The following is a 16,722-nucleotide window of genomic DNA, read 5'->3' as shown; positions in this document are numbered from 1 at the left end:
ATAATACTGAAGAACCCCAAATTGAGACTTGATTCCAAATACACTGATTAATTTCAATGTTTTACTTATTCACAATTTTACCCCTCCTCCCCAAAAATATCTTGAATGCCTACCATACACCAGGTATTGGGAATGTGAAGATAAATAAGACAGTTAAAAATAGGAAGCTATAAGTTTGATGGTAGGGTACAGTTGGCCACCTCTGATTCTGAATCCCTTTCAGATGATTGCTCTTGCCCATAGGAAAGCTCAGTAAGGATAACTGAGACCCACCTTCATAAGCTAATTTCCTAGTGACAATGATTATCTTCGTACACTTTGAATTTCCCAATGCTGCTGTGTAACCCCATCTGAACTTTATGTAGCAGACTCAGAATCACCTGGACAGCTCATAAAGTGCACAGCATCTCATACTTGAAGCAAGACAGGGTCCAGACCTTTGCGGTGTCACATTTCCCTGGTGGTTCAAATGCCACAAGGCTCGAAAACTACCACTGCTATGAAGCAGCAGGAATTTCACATAGCATCCTGAATGGATCCTCCATTAAAGGCAAACCCCAAAGTGGATGCAGTCCTCCGGCCCCTCCAAAATAAATCTAAGAAGACAGCATGCCAGGCTTCCTACACACGTGGCACCTCTACCATTCATGGTGCAGAGCACAGTTCTGCACCAGGGAACTAAACCTTTCAGATAGTGAGATCTGATCAGCTGTACCCTTTGGAACTCACCGTGAGCTCAGAATTTCCCACAAATAGCTAATTCTTCCATCACCTAACAAAGCAAAGATTTTCCTCAGGCGACACAGAAGTCCCTTTTGAAGTAGAAACCAATAATAAGGAGATAATAATAATAACTCTTCTGTTTTTGCATCTATATGTACAACATTAAACTTACACCATAGCTCTAGATCTTTAAGAAGCACTATTCTCTGAAAGAAAATATGAAAAATCTCTTTAATTTTGGAGAAATAAATATTCTATTGATTAAACTTCTCTTCTTTCACTCCTCTTTCTTCTTTAAACACAAGTGATGTTCATAAAAGTCTTCGTCATAACATCCATCATGCTCTCCTTTTATTAAAAAGGTGCCAATTTTTTAAAAATTGTTAATAGAAGTTTTGTATAAAGGATATTCCAGCTCTCAGCATATTTCACCTGATGCAGTCCCTGGTAATAACAACTACTTTCTGGAAGGAGTCTTCACTTAGGGAGTGTGAAGAAATAAATGATCAGCAAGGGGCCGAGAACAGGCCTGGGTCCGAGGCAGAGCAGTGAGGAGGTCTGGGGGAGCATCTGGGAACCTAGTTCCTTAGTGACTGGGAGTGGTAGAATTTGCCATTTGTGTTTCTTTCTGCTACACTGGTGTTTTTTTCTCCCCAGCTGAAGACTTGAATAAATATTTTGATTTTCTGTTATTGCCGACGATTACTGCATCTTCTTATTTAACTTATGTCTTCTTTCCAAGCGAGAATATCCAGGTTTCGGTTGGATCTATTTTAAGGTGAATTGATTAACCAGCATAATAATACATTCATATGTTTCTTTTTAATTATTATTATTATTATTATTATTATTTTAGTCTAAAATAGTTACAGAACACACGGAGTAGAATCCCTAGTAAACCCCGCTGTCTCTCGGATGTGTGTGTGTTCCATTCTTCCCTGGTAGGGGAACCTGCCCCCAGACTACAGAATCAGCCTGATCGATATTGGCCTGGTGATCGAGTACCTGATGGGAGGGGCTTATCGCTGCAACTACACGCGCAAGCGCTTCCGGACGCTCTACCACAATCTCTTTGGCCCAAAGAGGGTGAGGCTGGCTGCAATTCCATTTCCTCGATTCTGGGAAGGTCTAGGGTGCAGTAGATTTGGAGTGTGGCTGCTTCCTTGTCTGCGAGGGGGAAATCAGATGAGAAGGCAGCTGCCCTGTCTCTTCTTCCCTCTGCCATCAAATCTGTTTAAAAAAGAAAAAGAAAAAAAAGTACGAGTGTTATATTCTTTCTTTTCCTCACTAGATCCAATTCAAATCAGAAACTGGCATTGAAAGTGAACCTTTTTTAGCTTTTATACATGCTGTGAATTGAGATGACATGCTCAACTTCTAAATAAGTCTTTTGGTACATTAAAAAAGTAGTTTTTTCATTTTAAAAAGTAAACAATGATCAGAGAATAGTAATATATTCAAATAATCAGACGGTAAAGAATCCGTCTGCAATGTGGGAGACCTGGACTCGATCCCTGGGTTGAGAAGATCCCCTGGAGTGGGGCATGGCAACCCACTCCGGTATTCTTGCCTGGAGAATCCTCATGGACAGAGAAGCCTGGCGGGCTACAGTCCATGGGGTCACAAAGAGTCAGATACAACTGAGTGACTAAGCACAGCACAAAGCACAATCTTATCTACTTTATCAGTGTTCAAGATTTTTGGTCTTGAGATCTATCTATACCTTTAAAATTATTGAGGACTCCCCCCAGTGCTTTTTATCTATATGAGTTCTATTTAGCTCTATAATTGGCTGAGATGCCTTCTCTTCCGTCTTGGTCTGCACCTGTTTTGCACATTCCCAGTGTGACCAGTGGTGCTGCTATGTGTGCTTATACTTTCCATGCCACTGAGTGCCCTTTGACCTCAACAAATGTCCCTCTGGCCCCATTCACCCTTGCTTTACTGGTCACCAGCAAAGAGAGATAGCCAGCATGAATCATCTCAACATATAGTATTTCTGAATGATACCCCAAGTCTCCATATTACAGCGGACTCTCAGAGGTTTGAGGAACACCTCATCATTTGATTGAATGTCTCATTGTTCACTCAAGTGCTTGATGTCTAGAAGATGTCGACCAAGCAGGATGGTTTTAGAAAGATGGAAAAAATCTTGGTCTATAAAAGAGATTATAAGCCTGCAGGGTCTACCCTTTAGGCAATCTCATTATACCTCTCTAGTTTCCTAATTTTCTATAATTCACCAAAGTCACTAAATTTGTATTTCTCTTAGAATTTCCATAAAGAGCTCCCCCTGTGGTGTTTTATTTAGTGAAATGAATAAATGCTATATGATAAAATAGATTTGTTCCATTACCTGTTTAAGATACATTAGGATTCTTTTCTTACCTCTATAAAGAAAGATCTAACTTTGTCCATAAAATTTTTTTAACAGCCCAAAGCCTTGAAACTGTTGGGAATGGAGGTAAGTGTTTGTTCAAATTATTAGTGTCAATTATTTATTCTCTTTATTACATCTTTTAAATATATATATAAGTTCATTCCAGTGGTAGGACTTAGTACATGATTCTGAAATAAGGAAGTGACATTTTTCCCAGTGACAAGGGGGTAGGTCACAGTAGCTTTGAAAATTCTATCATGAGGTTATATTAGCATTGCAAACAAAAGTAAATCATATTTGAAATGCTAACTTGAAAACCAAGAAAGCATATAGGTTCCAGTAAGTGAAATCTACTCATGGGTAGATTACAAATGGCAACAGACCCAAAGGCCAGAAATTCTTCACAAATGCATCTAATGAAGTATGCAGAAACTCGAGATAGAGTATCTGTCTCCCATTTTCTGTTCATGTGGTTATTATCCGGTATCCAATTGCAAGTATAGGATGTCCTTGTCATTTTAGCAGAAAGGGTAATGCTGTCCATCACGAGGTACAAATGACCCTACCTGTAGAGGAAAAGAATAGATGAAAGTTTTGTTTTATTTTTTTTTAAGTCCATTGAAAAAGACTTGTTAATTAAAGTCTAACACTGACATGTTCTCATAGGACTGTGCTTCTGCATTTATTATAGCTTGTTTTAAAGTTAGGCATGCATGAACTTGTGAGTTCTTTTAGAACAGAAGCTAGGATCGTTCATTTCTTTCTGTATCTATCCCAGGGCTGGGTTAGTAGTAGATACATAGGAACTATTTACTGCATTGATTGGATTCATCTCTAACTTCATCTCTATGTTTTTTCCCTAAAATTACAGGATGATGTTCCCTTGAGGCGAGGAAGAAAGACAACCAAGAAGCGTGAAGAAGAGGTGGACATTGACTTGGATGACCCTGAGATCAACCACTTCCCTTTCCCTTTTCATGAGCTGATGGTGTGGGCCGTCCTGATGAAGCGGCAGAAGATGGCCCTGTTCTTCTGGCAGCATGGCGAGGAGGCCATGGCCAAGGCCCTGGTGGCCTGCAAGCTCTGCAAAGCCATGGCCCACGAGGCTTCTGAGAACGACATGGTAGATGACATCTCTCAGGAGCTAAACCACAACTCCAGGTTGGACAGTCCAGCAAATGGGGTGGTCAGGGGAAGAGAAGGGAGGATGGGCCCCAAATACTGGTTGTCTGAGCTACCCAGTACTTTAAGAGGAGGCAGAATGAACCCAATGGTGCACACAGAAGATGGACACAGACAGTTAACATCTATGGTACACAGTGCTAGATACAGAGGTACACACAGATGCATAGATTTCGTTTCACCCTCTCAACTGCCCCAAGAGGTAAGTCCCCTTAAAATACATACTTTACACCTACAGAAAATGAGACTGAGAATTTATGTAACTCGTCCAAGATCACACACTTGTGGTTGACAAGGCTTAACTGAACTGAGGTCTGTTGCATTTAAGAAGATAGACTGTACTCTGATTTGTGAATCTGCCTTACCCATCCGTAAATTTGGAGCCCTGAGTGCAGGGATCGTGACTAATTTGACTTACACCCCCATTTCTAAACTCCATATCTGGCACACAGTAGACGCTTAATGGTATTGGCTGGGTGAATGAGTGAATAGACTAGACTCCATAAGGAACGACTAAACCACACATGGCTTGGTCATTGGGTTGCCCCTTTCAGCATCTAGGTCTCCAACATCGCCAAAAGACAGCTCCTCATGTTCTCTCTTTCAGGGACTTTGGCCAGCTGGCCGTGGAGCTCCTGGACCAGTCCTACAAGCAGGATGAGCAGCTGGCCATGAAACTGCTGACGTATGAACTGAAGAACTGGAGCAATGCCACGTGCCTGCAGCTTGCGGTAGCTGCCAAACACCGTGACTTCATTGCACACACGTGCAGCCAGATGTTGCTCACAGACATGTGGATGGGTCGGCTCCGGATGCGCAAGAACTCAGGCCTCAAGGTCAGTGCTCCCAGAAGGCTCAGTCGGCTATGAGGCCCAGGGGTTGGTGGGAGTTTTCCAAGCCAAATCTGCAGTGGTAGTAGGCGTCCTCTTAACTCAGGAGGGGACTTCTAAGCCCCAACTATGCATCAGAATCTTCTGTAAAGAAGATTTTTGTAAAGAAGGCTTTTGTAAAATATGGAAATGAGGGCCAACCCCAAATTCTGCTAAATCAGAACATCCAGGTAGGACTTCCTGCCAGTCCAGTGGTTAGGACTCCATGCTTCCACTGCAGGGGGCACAGGTTTGATCCCTTGTCAGAAAACTAAGATCCCACCTGCCATGTGGCCAGACCAAGAGGGGAAAACCAAAAAAAAGAGCCTCTAGAGATGGTATGCATAGACAGTAATATTTCTCAGAAGACCCAAAGGTGACAGTCACGCACCGGTACTATAGAAGGTATCATTTGCTCTGTCACAGGCCATGGAGACACTCACCTAGACAACCTTTTACCTCCATGCAAGCCTGAACACCTTGGCCCTCCCTTGGCACCATGTCATAAAGAGACACTGGCTCCTATCAGCTAAACTTAAGAAATTTTTTAAATGAAATAAAAATGAGATAGATTTATATGTAAAGATGTTGCCAGATAATCCTGATCTATTCTTCAGTGAAGAAAAACAAGCTGCAGACCAATATATAGCCTGAGACCTGTTGTTTTTTAAAGTGCATGTACATGTATAGTTCTATCCATATAACTTCATATCTTCAAAAAACAAAAAGGATACACAGTAAACTTTTTGTAGTGCTTATCGCTGGGGTTGAAAATACAAGAAATAGGATAATCAATGGCTTTTGATTTTTTTATGTTTTCTTCTGTGTTTTACAAGAAAAACATTAAATTGAAAAGTTTTTTTAAAGACAAAATGGGGAAAGGAAGAGATTGAAGAATGTTTAAAAATGTTTTACTTGTTTAGTTTGTAGCTGTTGCAACTGAAACCAGCCAGGCTTACAGTTACCTAGAACAACCTGATCTAGAGGACTCTGAGGTCAGTCCAAATCAAAAGGGCCACCAAACCAGAGCAATCTGCTGAGGCCACCCTGATAGAACCAGCACCTCTCCCCCACTTCACTCTGTCTGTGGGATCTTGGCCCAGAGTCACAGAAGGGTTCCATGAAGTGGGTCATGGGCATTCTAGCACCACACCACAAACAATGCCAAAACTGGCTCTCAGCTCTGAGGACAGGGTGTCGTGTCCCCTGAAGGCTGCCAGGCCTGCCATCTGAGCCTTCCCAGGCTTGCCAGGCACCCTGAGGCCGGGTCACCACTTTCCCCTTTCCCTTAGCTGCTCTCAGGTCCCTGGGCACTGAAGCACAGGCTGTCCTTGCCTTCCTACTTGAGGATCATTTTTACTTGCCCTTCATGACCTCTCTTAGCCCGTCATGTTGGTGCACTTTCTTCAAGGAGGGTTGAACTCAGAAGCTTGTACATAAACCATTTTGGGATTGAGGGAAGAGATGGGAGAAGATTTAGGGAGCACAAATCAGGTGTCAGAAATTTGGTCCCAGGAAACAATAAGGTTCTGGATCTCTCATGTGGTTGGTAGTGAAACACAGTGCTGGGCCTCCTGGGGCATGGTGCAGGGGGCTTCTCATAGTGATACAGAGCCCGTGTATGTATGTATGTATGTGTGCGTGTGTGTGTGTGTTTCTGCTGGTTAATACGAAATGCTGAGGGATGCTAAAATGAATAACATGTTTTCTTACACAGATTTTCTTGAGGTCAATTTAGGACAGTATTTTTTACAGAGATAACCAGATGATGCATAATCAATTCCACTTGGCATATTAGTAAATAAATGCCAGTGGACATACATATGAATTGATTTCACAAAGCTAAGTGCTTTCACGCTACTAACTGGGAATCTGAATTTTTCCCTATATTTGCCTTGGGTAGGGTCTTTTTCCTCAGTTTCCTCTGTGCAAAGTAGGTGTTAATTGGGTAAGATGTATTTGAGTAAGATGCTTTGTTTCGCCAAAATCAGACTGAGCTACTGTGCGTGTTAACAGTTAACAGCTCCCAGTCACGTGGGCAGAAGGAAGTCTCTTAGCATGAATGTGCTTATTCAGACATGCAGGTCCTCACTCTGGGCACACCCAACACCCCTACACCCACACATGCACACAAACACAGACCCCACACCCCAGGTGTTCTAATTCTAAGCAACCACCCTTATCTTAATCCTTTAAATGTGATTATTATTATTATCATTATTATTACTTTAGGTAATTCTGGGAATTCTACTTCCTCCTTCAATTCTCAGCTTGGAGTTCAAGAACAAAGATGACATGCCCTATATGACTCAAGCCCAGGAAATCCACCTCCAAGAGAAGGAGCAGGAAGAACCAGAGAAGCCCACGAAGGAGAAAGACGAAGAGGACATGGAACTGACAGTAAGGAAACACTGTGCAGTTATTATAGGAGGGGAGAACCACTAACCCACCTCTCCTGTGGGTATGACTTAAGATTTAGTAACTCTGGAGGTCACCTTCCCACCAGTTACTTCCATTTAAGTATTGAGACCAGGGTATTATAAAAGTGTCTTCTCAAGGACTTCCTTGCTAGTTCAGTGACAGGTTCAATCCCTGATTAGGGAACTAAGATCCCATATACTGTGTGCTATGCAACCTCCCCGCCCCCAGAAAAAGTGTCCTCTCTATGCACAAGTAACTAAAGGGACTAATTCTAATCCTTTGGCCAGGATAAGTGGCGCTCAGCAACCCAGTGAAATTGAAAAGCAAGACACTCTGAATTTTCCAACTGGGCAATACTTTATAAACAACCAGGTGATGTGACAGTCTTAGCACCTGAAGAGAAAAGGGAATCTGATTTGGGAGCAGTCGGCTCCACTGAGCCGAAACTGTTGTGCTGATCAGAAGCTAAGCCTTTATCTATCTTCGAGGTCAGGCTCACAAATGCAGGACTAATTGAATTTTGAGGTTTGTATGGAAGGCTTTTATTAGCTCTTCCTGGTATAATTATAGAGCATGGATCCTTTGTTCTGTAGGGGGATTGGGGGCAGCTGGGCATGGGACAGCTTCCCACAACTCTAACTGGAGAGCAGTGTGACTGCCACTGGATTGTATTCAAAGTCTAAAAATATCCCAGGCTGTTAAAGGGACAAACAAGGCTTCAGAGCTTTGGTGACATAAGGCAACAACTCCTTAGAACTTCCTGGATATCCCCCAGCCTCCCTATCACTCTGACCAGTGACCGTGATGAGCCAGGAGTTGTTTGGGTAGAAAATAAAAACTGGTTTTGCTCAGGTGTCAAAAGGCCTTTGCATTATTATCCTAATGGGAACACCCTGTGAAATGTTTTTCCTCCAGATAAATGCCATTTCCTTCCAGCAGGTTCTTCTTAAAGATCTATTCGCAGACACATTCCCAGCCCCAAGTACAACAGTGAATAAGCATCGGGCCACAGCTTTTCACTCACTGAGCTGAAGTCCAATGTTTGCTTTCAGTTTTAGGATCCTTCTATAAATTAGTGGAGGCATCTGCTTCCTTCTATGTTAGGATCAAATGACTGTCTTCCCTAAAGATCTGACCTTAATTTTGGTCTGATTGCCTTCAAGTATAGGAAATCATATTTTAATCATTAGCAGAAACATTGGTGGTAGTAATATCGAATCTTTATTAAATACTTCAGCAGAATCCTGCCCCATCACCTCACAGTAGGACCTCAGGCACAGTTTCTTAACCTCTAATAGGAGAATAATAACATTATTACTATTATTAATAGCTCACAGGTACATGTAAACAATGTGAAAAGCTTACATGTAACTAATATTTACTTGTGCCTATCATGAGATAAATGTTTGTTAATGTTGTTGTAATGGTGTTAAATGCTTTACTTACACTTACTCATGGAATCCTCAAAGCAAGTTCACAAGGTAGGTACTATTGTTATACCATTTTACAGATGAGGAAGCTGAGATTCAAGATAGGTTAAGTGGCCCAAGGTTATCCACCTAATTAGTTCCAAGTTAGTTTGACATGGCCTTGACTTTGGCGTACATCCTAGGAGGGCTCAAAGTAGGAAACTAGGAAGGTAGTCAGAAGCTAAAGCAGTATTCTTTCTGGATGGGTCTCAAGGAGGAAAACAAAGAGGCAGCTTTCCTCTCCTGCTCCATTCAGAGTGTTGAGGATCTGATGTTTCAAGAAGCCACAATGAAAGGTGCATCTCTGGACTGAAAGCAAATTTTGCTTCCCAGAGAATAGCCCCTGCTGTTGCCTACTGAGAACCCAAGGAGAAGACACCACAGTAGCATTAATGCCTGAGCTGATTCTCCACAGGCTAAAACAGCAGGGAGAATGAAAGGAAGGCAGGCACTAATGGGCTGGCAAAATCAGAGTTGGACAGCACCTTTTTTTAATGTGGTGCTTCTTCAGACCCTAATGACAAGTTCTGTTACTGCTGGACCACTGGTCTCAGCTCACTCTGAACAGAACTGGAAAATGCAACTTGTTGACAACTCTGCTCCCTTCATAGGACTGATATCTGAGCTTCTGTGTTAAACCGATATATCCTCTCTTGGAATAGAACATTTTCCCTTGGCCCTTCCAAAGTTGTACATGAAATATCAGCCTCAGTTTGCTTCAGTTCAGTAGCCTTCAATAGCTTAGTTCACCTCAAAGGATCTTTCCCAGACTTGACATCTGTGTCCAGCCAGCAAAGATTCTGAAATCCGTGTTGTGCAGTCTTGTCTGTATTCGACCCTGTTGCAATCTGCTTTAAGAAATGTAGCCAAAGGAAATGTTTGACTACTGGAGAAAGAAATCAACAAAATCAGCACGTTAAGCTGCTTAGGCTGGAATTAATGAAATGCCAAAAGTGCTTTACTTAAACCATGAAGGAAAAGCCTCTTAGAAATGCACTCACTTTGAAATATTTTTTAATATTTAAGGCAAAATAGATTGTTCTGTTTTTCTTTTTGTTTTACCTGCCTTGCCAGGTAAGTGTCTTGAATTTTGCCTAATAAAGTCTCAATACATCCAGAGACCAAGGGCATTGTTGTAACTGTTGAAAAAGCCACGGTCCCTCAAGTTTACCCCAAAATGCTATTCTCTGAGATGCCTAAAACCCTCCAGGCTGCCTTTACTCTCATCTAAGTGTCTACCAAAATGTATTTTGATCCTGTATTTTTGAGCATATAAATAAACAGAAGTAGGATAGTTGTGTTACATAGACTATAAATTATAGAAGGCAAATATCATGTACTTGTAGAGTTTCTTGACATTAATGATCGATATTTGTAGAACCCTATTGCTGTCTAGTATCTATCATGAAGATTGATTCAGCTCACTGATCAAAATAAATACTTAGAGAGGCCATAGTATGGAGTCTTACTTATTCATTAGTTCAAGGTACTTTTCCAGCCAGAGGGTCAATAAAGGAATGGAAATTACCCTCTCCTGTAATTCTCTGGTTACAGGTAAATCGTTTGTGATTGTTGCATATTTAAGTAAAGTGAATACTTGAGGTAATGACAGAAATAGTTGAAACTAATATTTCATATTGTGCGTAAGGTGGTTTGAAGCCAGAACCACCTATTGGTTGTCTCTGTTACCAACTTCAGGGTAAATTATTTTGGTGATTAGAGCTTCAACTATAAACCCTTATTCCTAGTACTGTTTCTTCTCCCAAGCCCTTGTCAGTCTCTGAGTAGTTGTAAGATTCTACCCCGTTCTCACACTTAATAAAAATTTCCTTTGCCAAACATTGTAGAACTAATCTTGCTTAGAACAGCACAGAAAGAATTAAAGCCAAGAAATTATGGTGTAATAGACCCCTAATATCACACTTTTTTCTGGTGAGAGATCCCAACTAAATCATTTCAGTCAAGAGAATCTGAGAAAGTCTTAGTTCACTTTAAAGACCAGCTAGTATTTACTGGGGCTTCCCTGACGGCTCAGTGGTAAAGAATCTGCCTGCCAATGCAAGAGATGTGGATTTGATCCCCGGGTAAAGAAGATCCCCTGGAGAAGGGAGTGACCACCCACTCCAGTATTTTTGCCTGGGAAATCCCATGGACAGAGGAACCTGGCAGGCTACAGTCCATGGGGTCGCAAAAAAGTCAGACATGTCTTAGCAACTAAACAACAACAATATTTACTGAGCACTTATTAAATGCCAGATGCTGATTGATTTGTAGACCAACCCTCTATCAGGTGCTATTACTACCCTTATTTTACAGTTAAAGAAACTAAATCTCAAAGAGGTTAAAATAATTTGCCCAATGTGCCACAGATGCTAAGTGTCCAGATTAGGACCACTCTTCTTTCTGAATGTCTGCCTTTTTTCAAGTTCTGCCTTTTTAGTGACGTTTAATCACTGTTGTTCCTGCTGCTGTCAATAGTGAGAAGGAAATAATTGATTTAAGGAAATCTGCAACAACTTAAAAATGAGGTCCTTCTCAAGTCAGGCCTGACTTCTAGTCCCGCCTGGTTGACTCTCCCATGCAGAGGAATGTAGTGTGCCCAGGAATCACCAAACTAAGGCTTCACAGGGTTTGAAATCAGGAAACCAAGGCATATGCCTAAAAGTTGAGTAGATGTTTATAACCTAAGCTCAGGCACTTCAGATAACTAAACCTCTTGAATATCCATAGCCTTTGGACAAATAAGGCATTACTAGTCTAAGGTATCCTTAAGAGCCATTAGCATGAGTAGAGAACCCAAACCTGCCTGTCTCATGATAAAGCGAAAAAAGGGGTTGGGAAGAATGAGAGGTTCCTGGTCTTTCCAGGTTATGCTCTTTCTGTCTCTCAGAACTTTGGGTATCTTCCAACACCTCATCTTCCAGAGGTTCCAGGGAGGAAGAGACGAGGACAATCAAGAAATATCCCTAAGGCCTTCCATCCCAGGCAAAGGATATACAGATTCCATGTATAATGCAGACACACACCTAGAGAAGCACAATCTCCAAACCTCTGAGGACCCTGAACAAAGCTCTCAGGTTCTGGGAACACACTTGCCCATCTGTACAATGAGCATGTTGAACTGCCTGCTCTCCAGAACCCTGCTGTGATGCTATGGGTCCTCTTCCACCGTAGGCGATGTTGGGAAGAAACAACGGGGAGTCCTCCAGGAAGAAGGATGAAGAAGAAGTTCAGAGCAGACACCGGTTAATCCCCCTGGGCAGAAAAATCTATGAATTCTACAATGCACCCATTGTGAAGTTCTGGTTCTACACTGTAAGCATCTTTCCTTTTGTCGTTTTTAATGGATGGCCACAAAGAGCCAGCATCAGTTGCTCATGCACCTGGGTGGTTTCTTCTGCAAGTCATAATATAAGGACCACACAGGCAGGAATAACAGTCCTAAGACCTTGCTTTTTCCTATAGCTTTGCAAGATTTGTGGAGCTTGTGAGGCAGCTTCCACAGTTTCTACATTTCTCCTCCTTGCGGAAAATAAAGGAAATGGTAAAAGAGCTAACAGAAATAGAAATGAGATGAATATGAGTCAAGTCTAGAAGGGAAATAGAGGTCCTTTTTTACAAAATGCTTCCATGTTCTGGATGGATGAGTGCTGGATCAGGGTTGGCTATTTTAGATGTCAGTCCTGGTTTGAGGGGGACCGTTGGTGGGCTGAGCAGAGTGTTAGAAGGAAAACCACTAAAGATGGGGATCAGAAGTGTGTGATTACTCCCAATATAATCTGTCATCAAACAACCTTTATTGCTCTGACGCAAGCAACATGCAAACGAAACAGCAAAAAACATGTAAAGAAACCTACAGTCTCAGCAAATACTGTCCAGTAAGCATACCCTGCAAGTATTTTCTGCCCACAAAATGAAAGATTATCCTTGAAATAGCCTCCTGATAGGGGAGAAATGGCCTGACTGCTGGTTTTCTGCCTCTGTTTTTCATGGTATTTTAAGCTTAAGGTGAGTTTCGACCCAGGCCGTTTCTGCTGCTCCCCAGCCGCTGCGGCGTGGTGCCGGATGAAAAGCAGTGCATCTGCTCTTTTGGCCTTTCTCACAACCAGCTACACACCAGCCACTTGAGTCAGCAGCAGGATAATCCGAGTCTCAGGCCGAGATGACGCAAATGACTAGATGAGGTCCTTTTTGTGTGGTCCTGTGTGCTGACACTCAGTGATGACTTTAAGCCAGGCTTTCCTAACCTCATCACTATTGACATTTGGGGCAGAATAATTCTTTGTTAAGGAGGGCTGCCCTGTGCTTTGTACCATGCAGAGCAGCATCCTGGCCTCTGTCCACTAGGTGCCAGTAGCAGTCTCCGGCCCTAAATGTGATAAACACACTGTCTGAGACATTGCCAGACATCTCCTCTTGGGGTAAACCGCACATGTTGAAAATCACTGCTTTAAAGCATAGCCTTAAAAGAGGATGAGAAATTCTCAAAATATAAATAAAGTAAAAAGAAGTAAAAACTTTAATTTGTTAACATTAAAAAAAGAAAAATATTCTCCCCCCCCAAAAAAAATAACTAAGGGATGCAAAAATCATTTCTATTTATATATTGCATGCTGATATTTGTTGTTTTCTGACAACCAGTGACAAGCATGAACTTTGGAGTCAGACAGTCTAAGTAGAAATCCTGTCTGGGCCTCTTTATTATTGTGTGACCTTAAGCAATTTACTTTAACACTCTGTTCCCAATTTTCTTAAGATCAGGATAATAATAGTACCTGCTTTATAAGGATTGGTAAAGATTAAATGTGTTAAAATATGTAAAGCACTTAGAACAGTGCCTGGAACACATTAAGCATAATTAAATGTAACTTGTTATTCCTAGGCTAGACCAATTGCGGAGCAACAGTGCTTTATTCATCCATCCACTCAACAATGATAGACTATCATTTATTGAACACCTACTATGAGGCACTCTGCTAGGTGCTCTATATATACTTTTCCTAAACTAACAGTTTTATCAAGATAATATTTTTTATTGTATTTTATGCCCAGGTCTGCCCTTTCTCTTATATTAGACTGCTCTAATTGTCTCAGCCTAGGTCAGAATTTGGCAAACCACAGCTCATGGGTCAAATCCAGCCCACTGCCCATTATGGCCCATGAGCTAAGAGTGTTTTTTACATTTTTAAAGAGTTGAAATAAAACCGATTGAAGATGAATTTGTCACACATGAAATTCACATGTAATTCATATGTCCATGGATAAAGTTTTACAGGGACACAACCCAACCCATTCATTTACCTATAATCTGGCTGCTTTTATGCTCCAACTGTTGAGTTGGTCACTTGCAATAGAGACCATTTGACCCACAAAAACCTTAAACTATCTTAACTATCTGGTCCTTTAAAGAAATGTTTACAGATTCCTTTTCTAGAGCATAAAAGAAGCCAATAGAAGTAGCAGTTTCAGGAATTATCTATCACCTGTATAAATAGAGTATGTGATTCTTTTATCCTTCTAAGTCATCTTTTTTTTATCTTGTGTTCTGTATTAATTTTACTTCCTTGATTTTTCTAGTTCCCTTTACGCAGCTGAGGCAGTTTGTTAGCCACGAATATTTTTAGATCACAAATGCCCTGGCAATGGTTCGGAGCCTTAGGCATATACTGGAATCACCTGGAGTGCTAAAAAAACAACACCTGGGTTCTATTTAATCTATATTTTTAAAGATTCGTGGGTTCTTTTTCCTGGAGATTCTAATATTGTTGGTCTGGGGCACAGCCTAGACATCAGGATATTTCAAAGCTCCCAAGTGGTTGTAATGAGTAGCCAGGGATAAGAACCATTACTCTAGACAAAGGGCTGAGTTTTCAGCCTGGTATTTCTAAAACTTCCATGATGATAAAGGATTGTGTTAGAAATGCAAATTCCTGACCCTGTCATAGCCCCACTAAATGAATCTCCAGGGAGGAGCCTGAGAGGCTGTTTTAAGTTCTCAGGTGAGCCTTGTAGTCTGGGAAGCATAGGGCACACTGCTTTCCTTGTACAATATACTGCAGGTTGTGGGGCTGCCTCTTTGAGAAGGAGGGGAGGGCATGTGTCCAGCTCCTTTCTTCATGGCTGACTGGATTACCCTCCACATACCCCTTAGACCGAGGCTCCAGTTATGTCCAATTGTGTTTCCACAATGATTTCCAGAAATCCACGTGCACTGACAAAGCCCAGGCCTCAAGGAAGTAAATGGAGATGTGGAGTGTCAATCTTTAAAATCCCCAGAGATACTGACCAGTAAAATGCAGCTTTAAATCAAAGGGCCCATTTGCTTTTGTTTCTTGTCTGTAAGAGTAGTTCCCACCCCAATTTCCAAAAGTATCCCGTTCTACATTCCCAAGGTTCTGAAAGGTAAGGCACACCTCACTTCCACATAATGTGAGTTCCCTGTCTTAGCAAGTTTCCAGAGAGCAGGTTGAGTCCTCTTCTGTTCCAGCTGGCTCCCAGACTGGCTTGTGTGAGAGCCTGTTCCTAGGGCCCAGTTGGAGAGGACACCAGTTCAAGGTACCAGTGGTGCCAGGTCAGAGGGCACCACTGTGCTCTGGGCTTTTCCAGCAGGAGCAAACTCCTTCATCTGCTAACAGCATGCAGCCCTTCCACACTCTTGTGGCAGTAGGAAAAGGCCCAGAAAGAAGTGAGGAATGGCCAAGCCCCACCAGGGACCCCCAGGCAGCTTCAGCAGGCTTTGGTCGCTTACTTTTCATACTTTAGGAGTCACGCATCTTGGTTAATGGAAATTTTATAAAAATACATAAGGAAATAAACAGATTCTAAAAGGATTCCCACTAACCTAAGAATCATAAGGTTATGTTTCTTTTCAAAATTATGGAATTCTACCCACAGCCTGTTAAAGCTTATAGGATATATACAAGTATGTATATATATGAATATATATTCACACATACACCCACAACCATTAAACCATGTCCTGTTAGGGTAATGTGCAGCAAGGCCCCATGAATGTTAGCAAGTTCTAAGATTAGGTTGTTTCTAAGACAGCAGCCAGTCCTCTATTGTACCAATGAAACATGTTTAAAGCCCTATTTTTGGAAGTCCATATTTTGAGAGTTGTCCCCAAATAGTATATTGTAGCTTGATAATGGAAAGGAAAGCATTGTAGAGTAGTTATGATTTTAAAAATAGACAGGAGCTAAAAGAGAAGGTCCTGGAAGAAGCATAAGCAATGAGGTCAATTTAAAAAAGAACAAAGAACAGAGGTATGAATAATGAACAGGGGTAAAAAGGAAAGACTGAGGTAAGCAGAGGTAGAAGAATAGAAGTTTCTTGAAAATAGAGGTGTATAATAATGTTAGCCACCATTCACTGGGCTGTGTCGGGAGAGAGATGCATATTCCGGTCTCCCTGTCCTTCCAAAAGCTCTGCAGGGTCAGTTGCAAATATCTCCATTTCACAGAAGGAGGCCCAGGCAGGCAGAGTGATTTGCACAGAAAGATACAGCTGAGTGGAGGATTTTTGAATCCAAGTGTCACTGACTTTTCATCTACATTCCTTCCACCAAACACTAGTCCTTCTGCCAAACAAGTACACTGCGCCTGTATTTACAGGACAGAGGCAGATTGAAGGAGTTATTTAAGTACTAAAATGAAGAGGTTCTGGAAGAATTGTG

The 16,722-nt window shown here is 41.7% G+C and overlaps 1 protein-coding gene across 14 annotated transcripts in view; it reads left to right on the top strand.

The window, feature by feature from the left end:
* Positions 1-16,722, top strand: part of TRPM3 (transient receptor potential cation channel subfamily M member 3) — a 927,399-nt gene that overhangs the window by 835,701 nt on the left and 74,976 nt on the right. For 5 of the 14 annotated variants that reach the window (XM_068974646.1, XM_068974645.1, XM_068974637.1 and 2 more), the window contains 7 exons: positions 1,466-1,501; positions 1,669-1,809; positions 3,158-3,187; positions 3,975-4,264; positions 4,893-5,121; positions 7,387-7,554; positions 12,219-12,359. In XM_068974646.1, coding sequence (XP_068830747.1) covers positions 1,466-1,501; positions 1,669-1,809; positions 3,158-3,187; positions 3,975-4,264; positions 4,893-5,121; positions 7,387-7,554; positions 12,219-12,359 — 1,035 coding nt within the window. The remainder of the gene's footprint in view (positions 1-1,465; positions 1,502-1,668; positions 1,810-3,157; positions 3,188-3,974; positions 4,265-4,892; positions 5,122-7,386; positions 7,555-12,218; positions 12,360-16,722) is intronic. The other 9 variants (XM_068974640.1, XM_068974642.1, XM_068974635.1 and 6 more) reach the window with 3 other exon arrangements.

This window comes from Capricornis sumatraensis, chromosome 6, assembly GCF_032405125.1.
Source record: "Capricornis sumatraensis isolate serow.1 chromosome 6, serow.2, whole genome shotgun sequence".
NCBI classification, from domain to species: domain Eukaryota; kingdom Metazoa; phylum Chordata; class Mammalia; order Artiodactyla; family Bovidae; genus Capricornis; species Capricornis sumatraensis.
Note: the sequence above shows the minus strand (reverse complement) of the source record. Positions and strands in the feature narration are given on the sequence as shown.